The following is a 25,153-nucleotide window of genomic DNA, read 5'->3' on the forward strand; positions in this document are numbered from 1 at the left end:
GTGTCATGAGGTACTGTATTGTACAGTCTCAATCATTTTCACATAGACAACTCACATAGACAATGCAAATAGTCTGGGTATCCATTTGATTACAGGAACATACAGACACCGGTTAGTCAGGCTGATTGAGGTACATGCACCTAATGCTGTATCATCATCATTCGTTTCAATGGCCTATTGAAGTGAAATATAATTTCAAAACACATAAAGTTGCACAATGTTGAAAGGTCCAAAATCCCTTTTCCAAACCAGTAGCCTATGTATATTACACTGTGCATTTGCTATGAGTGTTAAGGCGTGTATACAGTGCATTTGGAAGTATTCACACCCCTTGACTTCTCCCACATCTTGTGTTACAAAGTGGGATTAAAATGGATTTAAATGTATTTTTTTTTGTCAACGATATACACAAAATACTCCGTAATGTCAAAGTGGAAGAAAATGATAAAAAAGAATCAAAACGGAAAATAAAACACTAATATATCTTAATTTGAAAAATATTCAACACCCTGAATTGATACATGTTAGAATCACCTTTGGCAGTGATTACAGCTGTGAGTCTTTCGGGGTAAGTATCTAAGAGCTTTGCACACCTGGATTGTACAATATTTGGCAATTATTCTTTAAAAAATGTGTCAATCTCTGTCAAGTTGGTTGTTGATCATTGCTAGACAGCCATTTTCAAGTCTTGCTATAGATTTTCAAGTCGATTTAAGTCAAAACTGTAGCTATGACAGTTAGGAACATTCAATGTTATCTTGGTAAGCAACTCCAGTGTATATTTGGCCTTGTGTTTTAGGTAATTGTCCTGCTGAAAAGTGAATCTGTTGGAAAGCAGACTACTCCGTTTATTTTTATCCTAAAAAACTGCCTAGTCCTTGCCGATGACAAGCATACCCAGAACATGATGCAGCCACCGCCATGCTTGAAAATATGAGGAGTAGTGCTCAGTGATGTTTGTGTTGTATTTGCCCAAAACATAATGCTTTGTATTCAAGACAAAAATATCATTTTTTGCCACTTTTCTTGCAGTGTTACTTCAGTGCCTTATTGCAAACAGGATGCATGTTTTGGAATATTTTTATTGTGTACAGGCTTCCTTCTTTTCACTCTGTTATTTAGATTAGTATTGTGGAGTAACTACAGTGCTGTTGATCCATCCTCAGTTATTTCCTATCAGAGCCCTTAAACTCTGTAACTGTTTTAAAATCACCATTGGCCTCATGGTGAAATCCCTGAACGGTTTCCTTCTCCTCCTGCAACTGAGCTAGTGTTGATACACCATCCGAAGTGTAATTAATAACTGCAGCATGCTAATCTACCAATAGGTGCCCTCTTTGCGAACCATTGGAAAACCTCCCTGGTCTTTGTGGTTGAATCTGTGCTATAGTTATCTGCTCGACTGAGGGACCTTACAGATAATTGTATGTGTAGGGTACAGAGATGGGGTAGTCATTTACAAATCCTGTTAAACACTATAATTGCATACAGAGTGAGTCCTTGCAAGGTATTATGTGACTTGCTAAGCACATGTTTACTCCTGAACTCATTTAGGCTTGGATATTTATTGACACAAGGCATTTCAGCTTTTCATTTTAATTAATTTGTAAACATTTCTAAACACATGTTCCACTTTGACTAATGGGGTGTTGTGTGGAGATCATTAAAAAAATTTAAATTCAGGCTGTAACACCACAAAATGTGGCAAAAGTCAAGGGGTGTGAATTGTTTCTGAAGACACCGTAAGTGAATATATAAACCTCCAAGCTAGGTGGCGGTATGGTTTAAAAGATCAGAAGTTGGTCACAATGAACCCTCTCCGTTTTCTGTCCACCAGTCTCTTTGACTGATGTCAAAGTTGCATGGTACGGCAGGTCTGTTTTTTACCAAAAGAACTATATAGATATCCTTTTCCAATGTTTCTTTTTTTGTGTTCTCAATTTTATAGCGAGATCCGACATTTTTAAACTATAGACATTTCAAATATATTAGTTTATTACTGAATTGAAACGTCAGGAGCACGTTATTGGATCTAAACTCTTGATGGTGGTCACAGACAGTAAGCTTTTGACACTACTCACAATGTCACTGCAAGAGAACATGAAGTTATGAACGTAAAAGTGTTTGTAACGTTGCCTTTTCTGTGCTTATGAGAAACGTTCAGAGACATTAAAACCTGGGAAACGTCACTGTTGTCGGTAGGTCTAAACTTTGGCTTTGTGTGTCACCGTTTTTCAAGACTCTGCTGAACTTTGTCACAATGAGACGACTTTTATTAAAACTGATAAATCGAGCTTTGCTGACTGGATCCGTTGGACCAATGATGGGCAGTGAAGCAGGAGTCCACACAAATTCTCGCCGGAGACTGGTAAGTTAATTATTAAAGAAAAACTATTGCTACCCAAATATGTTGTAGTCAGGGCACCGCAGACACTGTTTTGACTAGATTGGATACAGTTTGTCAGAATTGACTTTTCAAGCAGGTTAGGAGAATTAATGTAGCAGGTTCGGATAATTAGGTTAAGGTTAGCTAAAATGCCAACACTTTAAACGTTTGACGTACATTTGACAAACTGTATCTATGTGTTTACGTTATAAAAGTGAAATACAAAAAAATTGCTCCTGTGTGTTATTGTCAATATTAACCTGAGCTACGGTGCACCGGACTATGACCTGTGACGTTAACGGACAAACTTGGTGAGGGAGGAGCGCCCTTTTGAAATCATGCTGTCAACAATGTAGCATGGTGCCTCGTCCAGAAACATACAACATCTCTTTTCCATAAAATAGATGTTAAAATTTCAAATTAGTTTTCATTGGGAAGGCAGATAAAACATTTTTTTAAATCAAAAGTAATGACTTTTGCATGTGAAAACACAGAATCATACTCATTACTCCACGTGCTTAATCTAGCCTTGGCTAACTCACTTGTTTTGAGCCGACTCAATCAATCCTTATCCCAGTCTGCTGTTCCCACATGCTTCAAGAGGGCCACCATTGTTCCTGTTCCCAAGAAAGCGAAGGTAAATGACTATCGCCCCGTAGCACTCACTTCCGTCATCATGAAGTGCTTTGAGAGACTAGTCAAGGACCATATCACCTCCGCCCTACCTGACACCCTAGACCCACTCCAATTTGCTTACCGCCCCAATAGGTCCACAGATGACGCAATCACACTGCACACTGCCCTAACCCATCTGGACAAGAGGAATACCTATGTAAGAATGCTGTTCATCGACTACAGCTCAGCATTTAACACCATAGTACCCTCCAAACTCGTCATTAAGCTCGAGACCCTTGGTCTCGACGCCGCCCTGTGCAACTGGGTCCTGGACTTTCTAATGGGCCACTCCCAGGTGATGAGGGTAGGTAACAACATCTCCACCCCGCTGATCCTCAACACTGAGGCCCCACAAGGGTGCGTTCTTAGCCCTCTCCTGTACTCCCTGTTCACCCATGACTGCGTGGCCATGCACGCCTCCAACTCAATCATCAAGTTTGCAGACAACACTACAGTGGTAGGCTTGATTACCAACAACGACGAGACGGCCTACAGGGTGGAGGTGAGAGCCCTCGGAGTGTGGTGTCAGGAAAATAACCTCACACTCAATGTCAACAAAACAAAGGAGATGATCGTGGACTTCAGGAAACAGCAGAGGGAGCAGCCCCCTATCCACATCGACAGGACAGTAGTGGAGAAGGTGGAAAGTTTTAAGTTCCACGTCGTACACATCACAGACAAACTGAAATGGTCCACCCACACAGACAGCGTGGTGAAGAAGGCGCAGCAGCGCCTCTTCAACCTCAGGAGGCTGAAGAAATTCGGCTTGTCACCAAAACCACTCACAAACTTTTACAGATGCACAATCGAGAGCATCCTGTCGGGCTGTATCACCGCAACTGCTCCGCCCACAACCGTAAGGCTCTCCAGAGGGTAGTGAGGTCTGCACAACGCATCACCGGGGGCAAACTACCTGCCCGCCAGGACACCTACACCACTCGAGCCACTGCCTGTTCACCCTGCTATCATCCAGAAGGCGAGGTCAGTACAGGTGCATCAAAGCGGGGACCGAGAGACTGGAATACAGCTTCTATCTCAAAGCCATCAGACTGTTTAACAGCCATCCCTAACATTGAGTGGCTGCTGCCAACATACTGACTCCTCTCTAGCCACTTTAATAATGAAAGAATTGATGTAATAAATGTATCACTAGCCACTTTAAACAATGCCACTTTATATAATGTTTACATACCCTACATTACTTATCTCATATGTATATACTGTACTCTATACCATCTACTGCATCTTGCCTATGCCGTTCGGCCATCGCTCATTCATATATTTTTATGTACATATTCTTATTCATTCCTTTACACTTTGTGTGTGTGTGTATAAGGTAGTTGTTGTGAAATTTATAGGTTAGATTACTTGTTAGATATTACTGCATGGCCGGAACTAGAAGCACAAGCATTTCGCTACACTTGCATTAACATCTGCTAACCATGTGTATGTGACAAATCAAATTTGATTTGATGAAGAAAGTTTCTGATGACTCCACCAACGGAGTGGAGCAGATACCAGGCTTTGTGGAATCTGGCTCCGACTACATCGATTCACCTAAGTTCAATACTTGTTTTTTTTTAATTATTATTATGAAAAGCCTACCTTGTACCTATGTTTGTCCTCTGTAGTTAGGTGCCTTTTTTTGTTTGCTGAAATCCATAATTTTTCAATAAACATTAACCAAATGCAACCACCAACTCTTTGTTCATGGCTGTTGCTCTAAGATGGAAAATCAGCTCTAATTCGAATGTGCCAATTGAATCTCAGCAGGGAAACAGTCGTTGGTTGTATTTGATTCATGTTTATTGAAAAAGTATGGATTTCAGCAAACAAAGAAAAGCACGCAACTACAAAGGACAAACAAGTACCAGACGGGGTTTCATAATTTACAGTTTTTGAACCACTGACCTTGGGCGAGTTGATGTAGTCAGAGCCAGATTCCACAAAGCCTGGTCTCCGCTCCACTGCGTTGGTGGAGTCATCAGAAACTTCCTACACCACTGAGTGGAGTTTATTCCGCTAAGGCCTACGTGTCTATTTCACAATAAGCCGTGATGAAGGGCTCGCTTCGCCAGCGATCAGTCCTTTGATTTAGTTCACGCTGTCCATTTTGCTGAATTTTATGCACATGTATTAGGACACATCAAGGGATTCTCGCAGGCGGGTTATGTCTTTAAAGTTTGCTACGTGGGGTAGCAGCAATGTAGGCTACCTGGGGCTTCTACATTTTTATTCTTCATAATTATAAGTTAGACATGAAGAGCTCTAAAAACAAGGCTCCCTGGCACAATTATGAGCCAAAAACTGATTTTGATCATAGATTTGAAACAAGACTTTGTGTTATTGTTAGTTAAAAATGTGTGACTAACATGACACAAATCAGTATGTTCTTGTGGAAGGAGAACCACTGTGCTCACCAGTGGCGTTTTAGAGAAATATAAATGCAAAGATGGAAAATATGTATTTATTGTCGTTGTGCAGGTTGTGGGACTGGGAAACCCTGGAATGAACAGTTCACGTCACAGCGTAGGCATGGCAGTGCTGGAAGCACTTGCTTCCCGGCTTGGGGTAGCTGACAGCTGGCGTGGTGATAGGCATGTGTCCGGTGAGGTCATCGTATCTGACATCCAGGACACCCAAATCGTGCTTCTCCGACCACGACTACTGATGAACATAAACGGTGTATCCGTGGCCAAAGCAGGTGAGGAATCTTGTCTTCTTGATGTCTTTTTTACGTTTTATGCATTTTAAGTGTTGACTGAGGAATTTGTACAAAAGTAGGCTATGTGTACTATGAATTTTTCATTTTTTAAATTGTATTTCAACTTTATTTAACCAGGTAGGCTAGTTGCAAACATGTTCTCATTTACAACTGAGACCTGGCAAGATAAAGCAAGGCAGTGCGACACAAACAACAACACAGTTACACATGGAATAACAAACATACAGTCAATAATACAGTAGAAAAAGTCTATATACAGTGTGTGCAAATGAGGTAGGATAAGGGAGGTAAGGCAATGAATAGGCCATAGTGGCTAAATAATTACAATATAGCAATTAAACATTGGGGTGATAAATGTGCAGAAGATGAGTGTGCAAGTAGAGATACTGGGGTGCAAAGGAGCAAACTAAAAATAACAGTATGGGGATGAGGTAGTTGGATGGGCTGTTTTACAGATGGGCTATGTACAGGTGCAGTGATCTGTGAGCTACTCTGACAGCTGGTGCTTAAAGCTAGTGAGGGAGATGAGTCTCCAGCTTCAGTGATGTTTGCAGTTCGTTCCAGTCATTGGCAGCAGAGAACTGGAAGGAAAGGCGGCCGAAGGAGGAATTGGCTTTCGGGGTGACCAGTGAAATATACCTGCTGGAGCGCGTGCTACGGGTGGGTGCTGCAATGGTGACCAGTGAGCTGAGATAAAGCGGGGCTTTACCTAGCAGAGACTTGTAGATGACCTGGAGCCAGTGGGTTTTGCGACGAATATGAACCGAGGGCCAGCCAACGAGAGCATACAGGTCGCAGCGGTGGGTAGTATATGGGGCTTTGGTGACAAAACGGATGGCACTGTGATAGACTGCATCTAATTTTCAGTAGAGTGTTGGAGGATATTTTGTAAATGACATCGCCGAAGTCAAGGATCGGTAGGATAGTCAGTTTTATAAGGGTATGTTTGGCAGCATGAGTGAAGGATGCTTTGTTGTTAAATAGGAAGCCGATTCTAGATTTAATTTTGGATTGGAGATGCTTAATGTGAGTCTGGAAGGAGAGTTTACAGTCTAACCAGACACCTAGGTATTTGTAGTTGTCCACATATTCTAAGTCAGAACCGTCCAGAGTAGTGATGCTGGACGGGCGGGCAGATGTGGGCAGCAATCGGTTGAAGAGCATGCATTTAGTTTTACTTACATTTAAGAGCAGTTGGAGGCCATGGAAGGAGAGTTGTATGGCATTGAAGCTTGTCTGGAAGTTAGTTAACACAGTGTCCAAAGAAGGGCCAGAAGTATACAGAATGGTGTTGTCTGCGTAGAGGTGGATCAGAGAATCACCAGCAGCAAGAGCGTCATCATTGATGTATACAGAGAAAAGAATAGGCCCGAGGGTTGTACCCTGTGGCACCCCCATAGAGACTGCAAGAGGTCCGGACAACAGGCCCTCCGATTTGACACACTGAACTCTGTCTGAGAAGTAGTTGGTGAACCAGGTTAGGCAGTCATTTGAGAAACCAAGGCTGTTGAGTCTGCCGATAAGAATGTGGTGATTGACAGAATCGAAAGCCTTGGCCAGGTCGATGAATACAGCTGCACAGTATTGTCTCTTATCGATGGCGGTTATGATATCATTTAGGACCTTGAGCGTGGCTGAGGTGCACCCATGACCAGCTCGGAAACCAGATTGCATAGCGGAGAAGGTACGGTGGGATTCGAAATGGTCAGTGATCTGTTTGTTAACTTCGCTTTCGAAGAATTTAGAAAGGCAGGGTAGGATAGATATAGGTCTGTAGCAGTTTGGGTCTAGAGTGTCTCCCCCTTTGAAGAGGGGGATGACCGCGGCAGCTTTCCAATCTTTGAGGATCTCAGACGATATGAAAGACGGGTTGAACAGGCTAGTAATAGGGGTTGCAACAATTTCGGCGGATAATTTTAGAAAGAGAGGGTCCAGATTGTCTAGCCCGGCTGATTTGTAGGGGTCCAGATTTTGCAGCTCTTTCAGAACATCAGCTATCTGGATTTGGGTGAAGGAGAAATGGGGAGGCTTGGGCAAGTTGCTGTGGGGTGCGCAGGGCTGTTGACCGGGGTAGGGGTAGCCAGGTGGAAAGCATGGCCAGCCGTAGAAAAATGCTTATTGAAATTTTCAATTATGGCAGATTTATTGATGGTGACAGTGTTTCCTAGCCTCAGTGCAGTGGGCAGCTGGGGGGAGGTGCTCTTATTCTCCATGGACTTTACAGTGTCCCAGAACTTTTTGGAGTTTGTGCTACAGGATGCAAATTTCTGTTTGAAAAAGCTAGCCTTTGCTTTCCTGTTTGTTAATGATATTTGATGATATTAATGATATCATTGTTAATGATATTTTGTTTTTAATTACCTTGAATCAAGCGGGTAAATACAGCATCAAGCCTGAGCACATACTGCTGGTTCATGATGAGTTGGATAAGCCTCTTGGAAAGCTTGCTATGAAACAAGGAGGGAGCGCCAGGTGAGTTGATTCCCAGACAGATATCAGCATGAGTAATGACGCTATCTGACAACAATGTGATCTTCCCAACTTTGTGCTCATTCTATATGTTGTTGATTGACAGGGGTCACAATGGTGTGCGGTCCTGTGTTGAGTGTCTGCAGACTGATGTAAGTAATTTTCCACACAGACATACTCTCCCTTCCCACATTGGGAGGAATTGAGGGGTGGAGGGGGCAGAGCAAAAAGACAGACAATAAAGTACTATTCCATTCTTGTGCCCCCCCAGGTGATGCCCAGACTGCGTGTTGGGATTGGCAGACCATCAGGTAAAACATCAGTGGACCGGCATGTTCTGGGCCGCTTCTCTCAGGAGGAGCAGAAGGTTCTGAGTGGGGTTTTAGAAGAGAGTGTGGACATTCTCCTCTCCCAGCTCACTGACAAGGAGAATGTGCAGTCCCCACTGTCGCCACCTGGAGGCAGACCAGCATCACAGACTGGGAAACAAAGGGAGCGTTTAAGCGCGCCACTAAAGGACACGACCACTGGCCAGACCTGAGACTGACGAGAGACTTTGACAGATCCAGTGAAACTATGACTACTCTGGGATAGTAGCTTTGTTGCTGCTGAAACAAAGCTGCCTATTGCAGAAATATGAAAGTGTGTACATGTTTTTATTTATTATGACTTTGTTTTTGCTCTGGTTTAGGATGTATGTGAAATGAATGCCGAGTAAGCACACTTCGTTTCAAGGATAAAGAATTTACATATGTATAAGATAATCAACGCATAGATCTAGATTGGTATGCAGTATGCATTTATTTTTAAGTTTCCCAAACTACCATGTGTATGGCATTTGGTGGTCTAATTATGTGCAAGGTCTAAGGAGAGACCAATACTTGATATTAAAATGATTAAACAACCATCTTACCAATGGCATTGAGAAGAAATGGAACTAATCGTGAATAAACTGAGGGTTTTCCTGTTAAGAGAACATGGTTCATTCATGTTTCAGCCACCCAAAGTCTCACATTCTCTAAACTCATTGTCTTTGGTGTATTTACTGATACAACATATTGATTCCATCCTTTAATTGTCAGCCTATAACCACACTCTTAATCAACGAGCGTTCTTACTGAGTAGTAGCAAACAGTCAATAAGTGTAGGATTCTCACCAAAGTGAATACCAGCCCACAAAAACTGAGAAAGGACCATATAAAAAGTACAGAAAGAGGCAGTGAGAGAATGGAAAACTGATAGAATGGGCCAAATAGATTGCGATGCAGGGCGAAAGAAAGGGCGGGGGAGAAAACAATGGGGGCCAAACATTGTAGGATAGGGCTGTTTGAAGCCTTCTGTTTGGACATAGCTCAGAGTCACAACAAAGCATCAGGGCCACACTTGTGGATGTGGGGAATGGGACTCAAAGGGAATCTCTCCACTCCTGACAGACCCCCACCTCTCTACCCCTTTCGCTTTCTGTCTTGTGACCCCCTTCAGCTAGCCATCTCACCTACCAGGGCACTTTCCCAGCCCCTCTGAGTGGTCAGCCTGGGAGAGTGCAGTGGTGGCCTCTAACTTTTCTCTGAAAGGTCAGAGGTCACTAATAAGGCTGGACACTGGGCTAATATATTCAGGAATGGCTTCCCCTCAGCAGTTATAGGCTGAGCTGCACTAGCCCAAAGCCTAGTGGGGGGTCTTCCCCTAAGCTCACAGATGTGCTAAGACCAGGGATACACAAAAAGACAGGGATGGGGGATGGATACACACAAACAAACTGCATTATTGTCACTCAAATTGCGGACCCTCAGAGATTTCTTGAGGTTGAGGCTTTTTAAGCTTTGAGTTTAAAGTGGATTTGTTATTCACCATGATCCCCAACAGATGACCTGGGAACGATAATATGGGCATTATCAGTACAGGAATGTGGATCGATTTCACTGGTTGTAAAGGTGAACTATCTCAATGTAGTCCTTTGTAATTATCAAGCAGGGTACTGTCTTCCTTCCCTCTCTTTGGGATAAGACCGTCAAACTAATCCTCATGGTTTAGTGCAGGATCTTATATTGAGGCTCCGGTTTAGTGATGCCATATGTCACAGCCAGCCACCTTCACCTAGCTTATTGGGGACCTTATACTCTCTTTACCTAGGAACCGTGCAGTATTGGCATGCTGTTCTACTGGCTCACATTGAGGCTTGGAGACTGAAATGTATTTCCCCATTCACTTAAAGACTGCAAAGGTTTTTTTCCCCTATATCCACAAATGAACACAGTCGGTCTCAGAAAATATATATGATAACTTGATGCGCTACACTAAGATTTACACATGGGCTATGGTCCTGGTTTGTATTGTTGTATCTGTTATAAGCCTACAAAACGGGATGAATTTATGTCAAAGTAAGGAAAACTAAAGAGAATGTATTTCCAATAAAAGGGGCAAAGCTTTGGGCCTAGAATATACTGCTCAGGTTTACAAAAATTGTTACAATAAATTATATTATTATATATTCAGACCTTGAAAAATTGGCTAGGCCTACTCAAATCCGCACTGCACTGGGGAAAGAGTGTCCTTACAGACCTACTATCTTAATTTGACCATGTTAATCACAGCAGGAAAATAATCCTGCAGCAACAGGAAATATGAATTACTTTGTGGATTAAAATTAATGGAGATTTTTTGGAGGGTTGATACATTTTTCGTTAGGGCAAATCAAGTCTGATATTTTAAAGTGGGAATTACAAACTTTAGAAGCATTTTTAAACCTTGAATAAATTACAATTTGCATTTTCTGCTGCTTCAAAATTCTCTGGGACAACAGTGATCAAATTAAGAGGCTTATGTGTTTTTTCATTTTAGTGGTGACGAACTAGGAAGCATCAGCTATCATTGAAACTTTTGAAATGCCGAAGTTGACTTCATACAATAACAAAACATATATGAAAGGAGTATTAATCTCTGAAAAAAAAGAAGAAAAAAAAAAGTTACGCTCTCAAGCTATTTCAATGATGTACTAAACTACAGAAGAAAATGTACAGATTTATCTGAGAAATATAATAATCGTTCTTCCCAATACAGATATCTATTCAATGACTTTCAAAAAGTGGGTTCATAATGTAGGCCTAATATAGTTTTTTTTTCTCTCCAATGAACTGAATGGGTTTAGTTTAGTGAATCAGTGAAGTCCCTGCCTGCATTCCCGATAAGTAAGCATTAATAATGCGTCTTTTCCCTCCCTTTAGCTATAATCTCCAGTGATCTCGCGCCTCCCGCAATAAATTATTCTGACATGGCCGTGAAAAGGCAGCAGCGGGCAGGCCCTTTAAGAGGCAAATGAGCATCGACAGTGAGAAGATGTTCCCAGCAAAGGAAATGTTAACTCACTCCCCTGTAGGAGTGCGATGCGATGGATGAAACCAACTGAGATGTCTTTAAAGGAAAAGGGGAGAAGAGTCCGACCCCGAAGGCGACCACTGTTTAATAATGTATCAGGGAGAAGTAGGCTTTTAACCCGAGCTATGATGGGCCTAAAGCATCTGGAGTGTGGGAAGCGCAAGTAGCACGCCTTTTTGGGCAAGGTTTACCTTCCTCGACACCATGCGATGCAAATTCGATAAGGGAAGTGATTCGATATAGCAATTGAACGTAGCAAATCATTTGATCCAGTCGATCTAATTGCCTTTTGAAAGAGATGTTTGTGTCAACAAATGTGAAGAATAGTAGGCTAGTCAGAATAGTTGCAGGTCTTCTGAGGATCTGGACAGTTACTGGTAAGTTTGTTTCAGAATGAGGTCACAATTTTAGACCCATAAGCACAACATCACCCTCGCGCGCTTTGTGGTTCACCTGTCAATCACCTGTGTCATACAGATGTAAAGAAATCTTTAGTATATGTCTTGAAGATTTTCCTGAAAACGACTACAATGTCATTATCTGATAAATGAGGCATATACCTAAACTACACGAGCATTTATTCAATTTATGGTAATCATATTGACCTCATGGTCGTATAGGCTCTACTAATTAATATGTAATTAACATGTTATTAACAGCCAATACATTTGCCAATAGGCCATTCATTAATATTTTTTAATAAACTAATGAATAAACAAGTTGATATTTGTTAGTGCCTGGTTAGTAGGCTACATTGTACGAATACCCCTGGTTTATTCTTGTGAAACAATAGAGAGTTCATTTCGTATTGACAATACGTTTTACAAGGATAACAGTGTTTTGATTGTAATTGCCCTGGAGAGTCAAAATAGGTCTGTTGTATCTTTAAAATGTTACTGGTCCTTCATTCGCAGCTGCTTGTGTGTGCTATCAGAGCTAGTGCAGATGCATTACTTCTTCAGCACAATGGACATTTATCACCCCGTGGTGTTATTCAAATTCAGTACCAAGCGAAGACCATCCCCACTCCCTCTCGCCGTCCATCTCGGGTAACACCGTTATTGTTAGTGAAGCTCAAGAAAAGCCTTTGGATAACAGAATAGCGAGCACGCAGTGCCATTCCCGTGCAGTCGTCATATTAAGTAATAGCCAGTTAAAGGAGCGCCACGAGTTGACTCATATAACCCTTTTTTCGCGTCTTATAATTTTTCTACAAGCTGGAGTATACAAGAAATGCTGCTTGGGGACGGCGGAGGAGCAGGTGCATTCGCGTTTTAACAATTTTCCCCTCGGCTTTCTCGCATCAGCAATGTTCTGCTTTGTCGCCTTATAACGTTTTAACGTTAATATAACCATCGAGTTTTTTTTTTGTATGATTGGAAGAATTTGAAGTCGAGTTAAAATGCTTGTGTTCTGCTCTATAATGATGTGGGAACTATATGTGCAAGGAGATGCGTCTTACAGGTGCAGATATGTCGAAACGCAGTCGTAATGGAGTTTGAACGACTCGTTTCTTCTGATTCCGATGCTGATGATTAGAGCAAACCGTTTTCATGTTGTCATATTATGGTATTGAATTAAGAAGTTTTTACAGTGTTTTCGATGTTTTCGAAGGGGAAATTGTATAATCGTTGAGGCCTTCGTCGACTTAAACATCTTCTGGTAAATCATGCCATTGGTATAGACTATCAAAGATCAGAGTATCGAAAATCGCAGATATTATGAATTTGAAATGTGCATGTTTCTTACTAGACCTGCTGACTTATAAAATGTTTAAAGGAGAAAACAAAAGTTTTGCTATATAAGAAAACAATAGGCTACTGCTTTTTAAACTGTATTAGTTTAACTTGCACATATCCAGATTACATAATTTTTCTGTATCCTGCAATTGATTATATTTCATTTTACCAAATTAGGCGAGGATCCTTGGTCAGGTGCATGATTGGAATGACATTAGTGATAGTGCCTCCATATTTTCTATAGGTCTATATATTCTACAGATCCAAAGATCATTTGTATGATGAATTTAAATTGATCAATTGAGAACTGTTTTGAATGATGAGAGCAATTCGTTTAGAGACACACTTTGAGCCCTTGCAGTTGATTGTCCAAACGCAATTCTTGTGAAATTTAAAACACAACCCGAGAATTGTATCTGGACATCTGTTGCTGGAGGTTCCTTTCACATCAGTGTCGTAAAATACAAGTTCTTAGTCTTGTCCTCATAGTCGTGATATTTCTTTTTAGAAATCTGCCTTAAAGTCTTGATTATTCGATGTATTCATAATACCACCAATTATCCAAAACGAGTCACTATCGGTCAAAAGCTTTAGACGATTATGTTAAACTAAAAGCCATTGTATAGCCCACAGTATAGCCTACACGTGTACATTCATTGCATTATAACATTATACATCAACAATGCTTTATTTAGAACTAAGTAGGTCTAAGTCTACATAACTCTTGGAGGAGCAAGCTGGTGAATATATATAGTAGCCTAAAAACGTTCATATTTTCTTTTGCAAGTTGTTCAAATGAGACAACTAGGTCTACAGTATATTTTGAGAAGAGCTCGGTCCAATCCCCCGAAGAGAAGCTTTCAATGTTTTCCATTTACCTCTTCCTACTTTCGATTGCCCCTAGGCAAGGATGGGTTTATTGCTGCTCTACTGGTGAGCTTTTGTTGTGGCTCCTAGTGCTGTTTTAGGATTACAATTTGCATAATTCTTAAGGAATGTATCATTTGAATTTTGTTTAACAAACCGTGACCTTTGCAACCTCTTTATCGTTTTAAAACACCATTACAAGCCAATTAAGAGGGAATTCGTTTGTACTTTTATTTCAAGGTATAGATAGTTTTATACAATTATTAATCCAGGTTTATTCATTTTTTTGTTTGTGTTTTTGTTGATCTTTTTGGAAATATCATTGTTTATGTGTTGTTGATTTCATACTGCATGTATGCTTGAGTTGCACATTTGTGATATTGAAAAATAACAAATTAATTCATTAAAACTTAAACATAATTTCACTATTTCTTGCTTTGACCAGTCATTGGTTTTGACCTAACTTAGCAGGCAAATGTTTTAGTCACATAGACCTTTCAAATAATTACTTAATTCAATTATTCCAATATGTTTTTATGGATATGTGTAAACTCCTGTGTTTATGCCTTTCAACTCATCAACTCAAAAATATATCAGCCTATCGTTGATATAAGTGTTGCTAATGAGGCAGGCTGGTCAATGCTTTGTAAAACATTCTTGGCTACTCTTTGCCATTCTTCTTTGGACATTTCCTTTTCAACCGTTCATCTCTATACCATCTCATGATAAGGTCATATAGGAAGTTATGAATAACTGCATTATTAGTATGAACAGAAATAAAGTACTAAATATTAACTAAATCCATGAAAATGTAATATTGTTGCTCTAATCAGAGATGTCAGTATGGAATTCGTCCCAAGTCTCCAGTGTGGGATAAACGCTTTTGCCTTCCTAGCTTGGTGATATATTTGCTTTTTACATCCCAATATCATCACAGTTTGGGTAACTACTGCTCTCAGTAATTCATTCATCAAACTCGTTTCTTATTTCTCTTGTAAGCATGGAACGCAGATATGAGGATCTATTGGAAATGTGTCTCGGCTAAATGGGTGTGATTCAGCAAGGATATTTCTTTATTCAGTTTGCACATGACATAATAAAAAAGTGGATTATTGCTTGAGACAGACATGCGTGTGGTCCTCTCATTCCCACCCAACACGCAAGCCTAAAAACCTTCCTCCATCTGAATCTTTTACAACAGAGAGGATGATATAGAAACATTAAAGTACATATTTTGACACATTATTATTATTATTATTATTATTATTATTATTATTATTTACCTGTATTTAACTAGGAAAGTCAGTTAAGAAGAAATTCTTATTTACAATGACGGCCTACATGGCCAAACCCAGACGATGCTGGGCCAATTGTGCGCCGCCTTATGGGACTCCCAATCACGGCCGGTAGTGATACAGCCTGGATTCGAACCAGGGTGTCTGTAGTGACGCCTCAAGCACTGCGATGCAGTGCCTTAGACCGCTGCACACTCGGGAGCCCAGTTAATTACATTGCACAGGCATTCTTAGTGATCAGTGTGTATTGATAACAAATGGATTGATAATAGTCAATTAGTCTTTATGAGATCATGTAATGACTGGGATTATTATCTGATATACTGTACACTATCAGCATGTCTTTTGATGTGAATTGTTTGATCTACAGTTCAACAGCAGTGTGTTTCGGATGTCTGAACCCAGCCCTCTCTGTTGAACACGTTCTTGTAATGATAGAAAGACACTTCAACATGAAACAGCTGCAAACTGCTCTGATTAAACTCGTCTTTCAACACCTTTATCAATATCCAACTAGGGTTTATATGCCAGAAAACAGCACTAATTTGACTTTGTATTCCGTAAGCTGGTTGTACGTTTAGAGGACGATGTATATGGACAGAGAGTATTATTGTGAATGAAAATAAGATGATAAAAGATGAGGTTGGAATGTAAATGTGTTATTTATCTTTATCACAGTTCTACTGCTTTAAACCATGACCTCCATTGCTGGATCACCATGTTCCATATACATTCAACACACACGGCTGACACTATAGCAGCCTTCGTTGTGATCAGGGTCAGTCGCTTCTTTCCTTCCTTCCTCATGTCCCTTGGACACCCCAGTCACGTGACCAGGCTTCTGTGTCATTGCGATGGGTGACACAACACCACTGTGTAAGAGCAGGGGATGGCGGAGAGGCGGAAGAGCATCACAGGGCTGCTGAGCTGACGTTACAGCCGAATAGCATTATCCACTGTCTGGTCACATGGACTAACTCCTGTGCTGGGCATGGTGCGGCAACGCCAGGGTTAACCTGAAAACCCCTCCAGGCTGTTCTTAGATCCTCAGTTATACTTCACATAGATAGTGACACAGTAACATATCTTGAGAGAGACCACCTGGTAATAACACTGTGTGTGTACATTCCCCCCTGCCTGTTGTCTTCATATATCCCCTTACATCCTAACGTAGTCTGAGTTGCATACCACCACAGCTACCTAGTGATGGCAGAGCTGAGGGAGACAGGGACTGCAGATATCCATATGATGATGTACCACCCCCTTCCCCCTCACCATCCCTCCCTCCGCCATACCCCCCCCGGATATGTCATCACTAGCCGCCTATGCTGGATCCAGCCAGTTCTCTCTGTGGTGGTACGCTGTTGTTCTCAGAGAAATGATAAATAAGTCTTTAGTAAGCTTGTCTTGCGTGTGGTTTGTAATATGCAGCTATCGTATGCATGTGTGGTTGTGTCCATCCATATACATGTGTCATTGTGCGGTGCAGCTGTGCAGGCAAGCGCCACTAGCTCTTTCTTGGTCTTCCGTCCGTGGCAGCAGGCAGGCGTGTGAGTCTGAGGGAGAGATGTCTGAGATGTCTGGAGCCATCACTGAGGCTGACTGACCACTGACAGAGCCAGAGCACTCTCAGTGTCCCCTACGTCCCCTTTGTCCTCACCACCACCATCACCACCCTTTGGTACCAAAGAGGAACCCTGCTTTGTTGTCTCTGAGAACAGTGACTATCTACTCTCCCTGTCGCTTTCTCTCTCTTCACACTCCACCATTGTTCCACCTGTCCATGGAGTCACAGTTACAGACATACTCTGTTTATAGTACAGCTCTGACTGTATAGGAGAGGGATGACATCATTGATTAGAGCCAATAACAGCCATGATGCTCTTTTTTGTTGTTGAGCGAAACCATTTCCCCAACCAGGGGAGAGATTTTATATTTAGGGACAGAAAGTGAAGCAATCAGTTTTTATTGCCTGTGTCATCAATATCCCATCTAATCTTCAGAATTGTTTCAATATTATTACTAAAGGACATTGTAAATACTACAATGAACTTTAGTCAACATGTATAAAACCTTTAACACTTTAGCAGAGAGGATTTAAACCCTAAAGTGTGATGCAGATGTTTCTACTTTGGGTGGCATTAGTCCACAGACATGGCAGGTCCACAGTTGCACGTTCCTTGCAGCATTACCATGACATGTCGGTGGGAATGGAGTCACTCATCAATCAACAGTGTTGGGAAAGTGACCATGTCAAAGGACAGGGTAGTGTTTGAGCAGCAGCAGGCCTATAGAGATCAGATGGGATGGTGTGTGGTGCGGTGGGGGGTTGGTGTGGAGAAAGAGGGGGTGAGGGGTTTGTGTTGTCATTAATCATTCCAAGTTTGAAGAGAATGAGAGGCATCATGATATTATTCCTCTTCACTCCTCCTTATCCCTAAACCCACCAGGCCTGTGGCCCTCACACCCCATCTGACCACATAGAGGCCAAGGTCAGCCCCCCGTCCCCCTCCGTCCTCCCCCCGTCACCCCCTTTTACCCTGCGCCCCACATTCCCCCCACTGCTCCCCCTTTGTCCACCTGTTGTCGTGGAGACTATAACCACAGAGACCACGCCTTTGTTGTGTGTGAGGGTTTTTGTTGAGGTCAGAACAGAAGCTAAAATAACATATAAACTCTACACTGACCAAGACATGACACCATGAACGGCCACCACCCTTCTTCTCTTCCTCCCTTGCAGTCACGTGTAACATGCACCCACACAGGAAAAATCTGTGAGACATTTTCTATCAACAAGTTGAGCAGGATATTTCAACACTAAGTTTTACTCCCAAATTAAGTCTATCAACAGAAAAAAACAATCACTATATCATGATTGAATAGTTAAATTAGTACGAAGTCACAACAGTATCATCCCAATAGTTTGAAATAAGGCCAATGGGATTTTTTAAATTACATGTTTTTTTTATTTAACTAGGCAAGTCAATGACGGCCTACACCTGCCAAACCCGGACGATGCTGGGCCAATTTTGCGCCCCCTATGGGACTCCCAATCACAGCTGATTGTGATACAGACTGGATTCAAACCAGGGTGTCTGCAGTGACACCTCTAGCACTGAGATACACTTAGACCACTGCGCCACTCGGGATAATGTTACACTCACACTCCATTGGTTTCAATGGGAGTGATATAGCAAGTGTCCATGAAAACCAAACCAAATGCTTGTCCTGTGTCTTGTCTCTGCTGCCTCTGCAATATCTTGCTAGGAAGCTTACAGGAATGCAGGCAAGAGTTTGGTTTGCCAATCGTCCCAAATGATTGCACACAAAAAAAGGATTTAACTCTTTGTTGCAATTGTCCCTCCACTCTGGCCCACCCTCCTACCCACTGCATCCCTCTCCTCTCCTCCCTTCCCCAACCCCTACCTTTCCTCTGACCCCGGCCGTGTGGATAAAAGACCCATCAGAAGTATCGCTGGCCACATTTACAAGTGAAAGAGGGACTATAATGGAGCGGTTAGGGGAAGAATAAGGAGACAGAGGGGCACTCACAGATGTGGTGGAGGAGGAGGGGGAGGAGAGGGGTTGGGGTTGGGGCGGCCCATTGTTGCCCAAGGAAGGGGGGGAGTGAGGGAGGTGGTGCAGTGCCTTTTTAAACCCGATTTGTGATGGAGGAGCGGAAGGGAGAGATAGCCATACAGAGGGTCTGGATGAAGGCTGGGACCCAGGCTCGTCCAGCTGTCCTAGGGGGAGCGTGTGAACGCAGGCCCTAACATGCCCAGAGGTCAGGCCAGGAGTGTTGGAGAGGGACGGGGGACGGGATGGGACGGGACGGGGGACGGGTCATCCTGGAATTATCTGTGCGTCTTTTTGTCCAGGGATGGTGATACAGAAAAGCCTGTCCTTTACTCCAGCTGGGGTGAAGAGGCCACTCAGAGCAGTGACCCTTTAGGCCCCTCATCTTCATCACTGACAGGGGGCTGGGGGTGGAGGGGGTAATGAAGTCATCACAGTAGGGCTGGGTGGAGAGAATTGGCATATATGTGTGAGGAAGTCTGAAGAGTCTTAAGACAAGGGTCTCCAAATGTTGTACATAGACACAAGTTGCTGGTCTTAGCGGCGAAGAGTTGGCCTCGACAAGAGTAACTCTAGTCGAGTCTAGTGGCAGTGCTTGTATTCTTCTCTGGCTTTTCTCATTCACACCATGCACACACACACACACACACACACACACACACACACACACACACACACACACACACACACACACACACACACACACACACACACACACACACACACACACACACACACACACACACACACACACACACACACACACACACACACACACACACACACACACACACACACACACACACAAACCCCAACAGAACCTTTGACACCTGTTCATTTCCTGTAGACAACCTATTCATTTCTTGTTCCTTTTGATTCATTAGATAAAGGTGACCAGCAGCAATGTGCTCTCTCTTGCCTGAGGACCAGTCTATTTCTGCTCTCTTGCCAGCTCCTTATGGGATTATCATGTCATGTTTGGCATGACATAAGGAGTTGGCAAGAGAGTTGAAACAGACTGGCTCTCAGGCTATGTGCTCTCACTCTCATTCATTCTCTACACAGACTAAGGACCGTGCCACTCAGTGTGTGGACAAACGGACAATGAAATGGACTAGTCCCACTGGAGACAAAGACAGAACCATGAATGTAAGGGTCGTTTTTAAAGACTAGAATTTCTTGATATCAGTTTTCAAGAACATATATTTCTGTATAACAGACTTTAACTAAAAGATACTCAGTGCTACATTATCCTCAATAAGTGATCTACAAACTGGGGCCCTGAATCAGTCAGAACCCTTTTGATTACATGGAGAGAATCTTTTCGAAAACATTATTTTTTTTGAAAGCAACAATGTGTCCATACAACAGAGACGAAGACCACAAGCGCTAGCTTGGCATTCTAGTTTGGGTATACTGTAATAAGGCATCCAATGTGGGTCCCAGTCTAATGTGTTGCATGGTGATAGGAGGGGGGGATATTGGGAAACATGTGAAATAACCCCAATGCATTCTGAGCAAACAGTGTTAGGGCTCAGACACACCAAATAGAATTTGCTGACCTAGAGCACTTAGCACCTCTGAATTGTGCGGTGTTGTGCCGAAAATCTCCCCTCTGCCAGAATCCCCCCACCACCACCACTTGCGTGAACGCGCAAACACTACATTTTTCATTGCTGCAAGTTTATTAAAATACATATATATTTAACTAGACATTTCAGTTAAGAACAAATTCTTATTTACAATGGCAGCCTATTGGGGAACAGTGGGTTAACTGCCTTGTTCAGGGGCAGAACAACAGATGTTTACCTTGCCAGCTCAGGGATTTGATCTAGCAACCTTTCGGTAACTGGCCCAACGCTCTAATCACTAGGCTACCTGCCGCCCCAGTTGCTTGCTAGTTGAGATTTCTGCTCTTCACTCCGTTGTCAGTTTAGCCTACATTTCACTGATCTTAGTAGCTGAAAGCATTATTATTTGTGTCCTTCAAGGCAGCTGTCAATGATCACGTTAGGCTGCGGTTCATTTTTTATGTCGGTTTGATCGCGGGGGAGGCACTAATAATGTCTACAGTTTTCAGTTTGGCAATTTGTTTCAAGTCTATTAGTCTATAAATAAATCTCTTTGACAAAATGTGTCATCTCTCCGATGTCTTATTGGACTAGTAGTTGTTCTGAAATGTTTATTGCTTGCCTACATTTTACTCCCTCTGTATTTAATATAACTCACGTGCATTAATTATTAATTTCGACACACATCAGAGTCAAATACTTTATATAGAACAAACTTCACGTCAGGATAGGCAACCGACATTTTTTAAACACAGAGGGAGTAAAATGTAGGCAAGCAATAAACGTTTCAGAACAACTACTTGTCGAATAAGACATGGGAGATGACGAATTTTGCCAAATAGATTTATTTATAGACTAATAGACTTGAAACAAATAACCAAACCGAAAACTGTAGACATTATTAGTGCCTCGCCCTCTATCAAACCGACATAAAAAATACAATTAACCGCAGCCTAACGTGATCATTGACAGCTGCCTTGAAGGACACAAATAATAATGCTTTCTGCTACTAAAATCCGTGAAATTCAGGCTAAACTAACAACGGAGCGAAGAGCAGAAATCTCAACTAGCAAGCAAGTCGCAGCAATGAAGAAAGAATGAATGAAGGGAGGGGGGATTCTGGCAGGGGGGAGATTTTGGGCACAACACCGGCCGTAATTTGCGAACGGAGCACGCATCGATTTTACATGTAGTGTTGAACGATCGGCAGACGAATCCACACACGGTGCAATGAGTACTTTAGAACGCAACATGACATGTCAGCAAGTCAGTTTCTATTTGAAATGCTAGCCAGATCAAGCCATTCCTATCACTATGGGGTAGTATTCATAAAGCGTCCCAGAGTAAGATTGCTGATCTAGGTTCAGGTTGCCCCCGTACATATTGTAACCCAGGGTCGTTACAATATAATCTGATTCATTATGAACCAAAACGCAAAACTGCTCCTAGATAAGCACTCCTGCTCTGAGACTCACTGTGAATACTGGACCTGGTCTCGTCATTACATCCTGGAACCGTGTCCAGAAACGCATCATACTTAGTTGATAAAGACAGAGTCATGGTTAATGGAATGAATGAACGTTTAGCAAGTTTACATTTATTGGGATGAGTTTTGTCCTGGAGGCAGAGCTGAGCAATTCAAGTCAAACTTGGCTTTATTGTAAAAATTCATGAAACCAGATATTAGCTTTTTGGTATTAATTTAAGCTTACAGTTAGGCATTAGGGTTAGCAGTGTGGTTAAGGTTATGTTAAAAATCAGATTTTTATGACTGTGGCTGTGCCAGCTAGTGACCACTCTGCAGAGCTGCCTTCAGAACAAGATTCATGACGAAAAACGCTAGCCTGCGAAAATTGGAGGAACATTTTAGAATCCCACCCATAATTCAATCAAATATGTAAGAGACAAACGTTGAGGCTGGCTGACACAAGACACTTCTTTGATCAAAGTATCTCCCAAAAAGACCACAACAACAAAAGTATTTTCTAACGCATAGGTGCTCTTTTATTTATTTAAATGCTGACATGTTTCGACCTCAATCGGTCTTTGTCAAAACTTGCTTTTTCGCATTTCTGGACATGTGTTTATTTTGGAGCATAATGTCCATGTAGGATTAGACAAACAGTATTTTATTTAAATATCTGCCTGGCACAAATATCCAGATAGAAAGCTTATTTTTGATAAATGTTGGTTAAACAGTCATAATCTACCTAATGTTAGTTAAACAGTCATAATCAACCTAATGTTGGTTAAACAGTCATAATCTACCCAATGTTGGCGTAAAGCCTTCTCTGGAGGGACATTAGGAAAGGACATTGCTCTGTGAATTTCTATAAAACTTGATGAAAGCAAAAATAAACTTAGGCTATTAACTTTGACAAATGTATTTGGTGGACCCTCAAAAACTAAAACTTGGAAACAGTTTCATTTCCTGATAAGTATACAGAGAAGCCAGGGTTATGATATGTTCCGTTTTGTTCTTAATACAGTAAAAAATTATATAATCAATAGTTCAAGTATAGAAATGGCAACGCTTTGACTATCCCGCTTCATATAGCAAACAATTATTGACGACCTACACACTACACAGCCTGCTGTTCAGAAATTACTATGAAAGGACAGACTCCCTCTGTCCAATAATAGTCTTGTAAAGTAAATAACACATTGATAGATTTACAATACATGTATGGATATCATCATTTATCAACCAACTTCTCGTTCATCTTTGTTTCTCTTTTCATCAACAAATAATCAAACATATTCTTAAAAACATAGTGATTTAAATAATAACAATGGATCTTAAATAATTCAAAAGCACCGACTCTTGAGATGCATCCCTCCTCTTGGCTATTAAAAGAGCCTTTACTGCTACATTCTGGCAAGAGGAGCAAACTGCTTCTACTGGTTGTGGTCATCTCATCACGATAAGGCTTGATCATTTGACTTCCAAGCAATAACAGATTATGTTTCAATTTAACAAAACCTGGTCGTTAATGAAATGATACATCCTCTGCAATGCTTACATTAACATTACCTCTGACTTTCCCCTTAAAAGATGACCTGACTTTTGGTCAGCATTACACTTCCCTATTGGAGGAAGAGCACCACACTGAATGGGCATAGATCACTGTTCCATTTTGACAAGATGTAGTGACCAGTCTCCTTTCAACCTGGGTTTAGCTAACAGCAATAATCAACATTCTGAAACCATGTTGCCTTACCCTACGGCCACACTCAGAACTCAATAATGCAATTTGCTGTTAAAAGCAAAGGTTATTGGATTGGAGGTAGAGGCGGGCTCTCGGTTCCTGAGCACAATGAAGGGACGGACACTCCAGGAAATCTTTCCCACTGTTTTTGAACTGAATGATGGCCAAGTTTATGCACATTGTTCGTGGGGATACCTCTCTAGAGACACACAGTTAACTCTGACCTGCTCAGTGCAGATCACCTTAAAGGTTCTGTTTGAATACAATCAATCTTCTCCTCTGTTTGTAGTGTGGATATAGAGATGATCATCAGTCAGAAGCACAGTTTACCATCTGATAAAATCCAACCCAATCAATTAGACTTTGAGGTTCCCTTCCATCCTTCCCCTTCTTCTTGTTGGCCACAATTCTAACTTTAGCAATTACAATGGCTTTCAGCTTATCTCATGGGAAGAGGTTGACTTTGGCTGGCAGACTTGAAGCCGGTGCAACAAAAGTGTTGTCCCTGCTCGGGCATGTAGACAATGGCTCCCCCTACTGCCTCCACAACATCAGTGCGCTGACACTCACTCAACTTGCAGAGCTCCCTGTGGGCACAGCACGCCACGTGGCGCCGGCTCAGGAAGGACACATAGCTGGTGAACAACTTCTCCTGGATTATACTGGAATGGAAGAATCAATCTCTGGGAGAAGGGCAGGACTGTTTAGAACTGTTAAAACTTTAGAACGGTTGTATTCTAAATTAATGGGCTGTCGATTGCTAAGTGAATTAGGTTCTTACTTCTGCTGTTGTTGAACATGGCCTGTGAGATGGTGTCCTCCAGATCCACCAGCCTGATCTCCTTGCTCTTCCTGCCAGCCTGCCGAGTCTCCAGACCCTCGTGGTTAATCATCTCCTCCCCAATGGTGCTTCAACCACAAAATATAGCCAGGAGTCAGTCACACTTTCATCACAAAAGCAACAAACAGACACATTGCTTAATAGTATCCACCAGCAAATAGCATGCAAGCTCATGTCCCAGATAAAGACACGAGTTCTGATGGATAGGGTAAGTGATATATTGATAAATAAAATATCCACCTTAATCCTGATGAGGTAAAACCACACACTTTCAGCACGCTTATAGGGAAGGACATTCAACAAGCACAGCACTTACACAAATGACTGATGATTGGTTGAGAGAACTGATGATAAAACGATTGTGGGGGCTGTTTTTGGAGACTTCAGTGTGGCTTTTGACATTATCGATCATAGTCTGCTGCTGG

General features: G+C 41.9%; 1 protein-coding gene across 1 annotated transcript; it reads left to right on the forward strand.

Moving 5' to 3' along the window:
* Nucleotides 1-1,835: 1,835 nt before the first annotated feature.
* LOC106580025 (probable peptidyl-tRNA hydrolase) lies at nt 1,836-9,231 on the forward strand. Its single transcript, XM_045703014.1, has 5 exons — nt 1,836-2,368; nt 5,546-5,765; nt 8,159-8,258; nt 8,362-8,407; nt 8,527-9,231. The coding sequence occupies exons 1-5, from the start codon at nt 2,261-2,263 to the stop codon at nt 8,794-8,796; spliced, it is 744 nt and encodes a 247-aa protein (XP_045558970.1). The 5' UTR covers nt 1,836-2,260; the 3' UTR covers nt 8,797-9,231.
* Nucleotides 9,232-25,153: the final 15,922 nt, after the last annotated feature.

This window comes from Salmo salar, chromosome ssa20, assembly GCF_905237065.1.
Source record: "Salmo salar chromosome ssa20, Ssal_v3.1, whole genome shotgun sequence".
NCBI lineage: Eukaryota > Metazoa > Chordata > Actinopteri > Salmoniformes > Salmonidae > Salmo > Salmo salar.

Excerpts from the sequence above, each read along its gene's own strand:
- LOC106580025 (XM_045703014.1), top strand. The coding sequence starts at position 2,261 with ATGAGACGACTTTTATTAAAACTGATAAATCGAGCTTTGCTGACTGGA. Across the intron at positions 5,766-8,158 it reads TGTATCCGTGGCCAAAGCAG|CGGGTAAATACAGCATCAAG; the intron begins GTGAGGAATCTT and ends CCTTGAATCAAG. Across the intron at positions 8,408-8,526 it reads TTGAGTGTCTGCAGACTGAT|GTGATGCCCAGACTGCGTGT; the intron begins GTAAGTAATTTT and ends GTGCCCCCCCAG.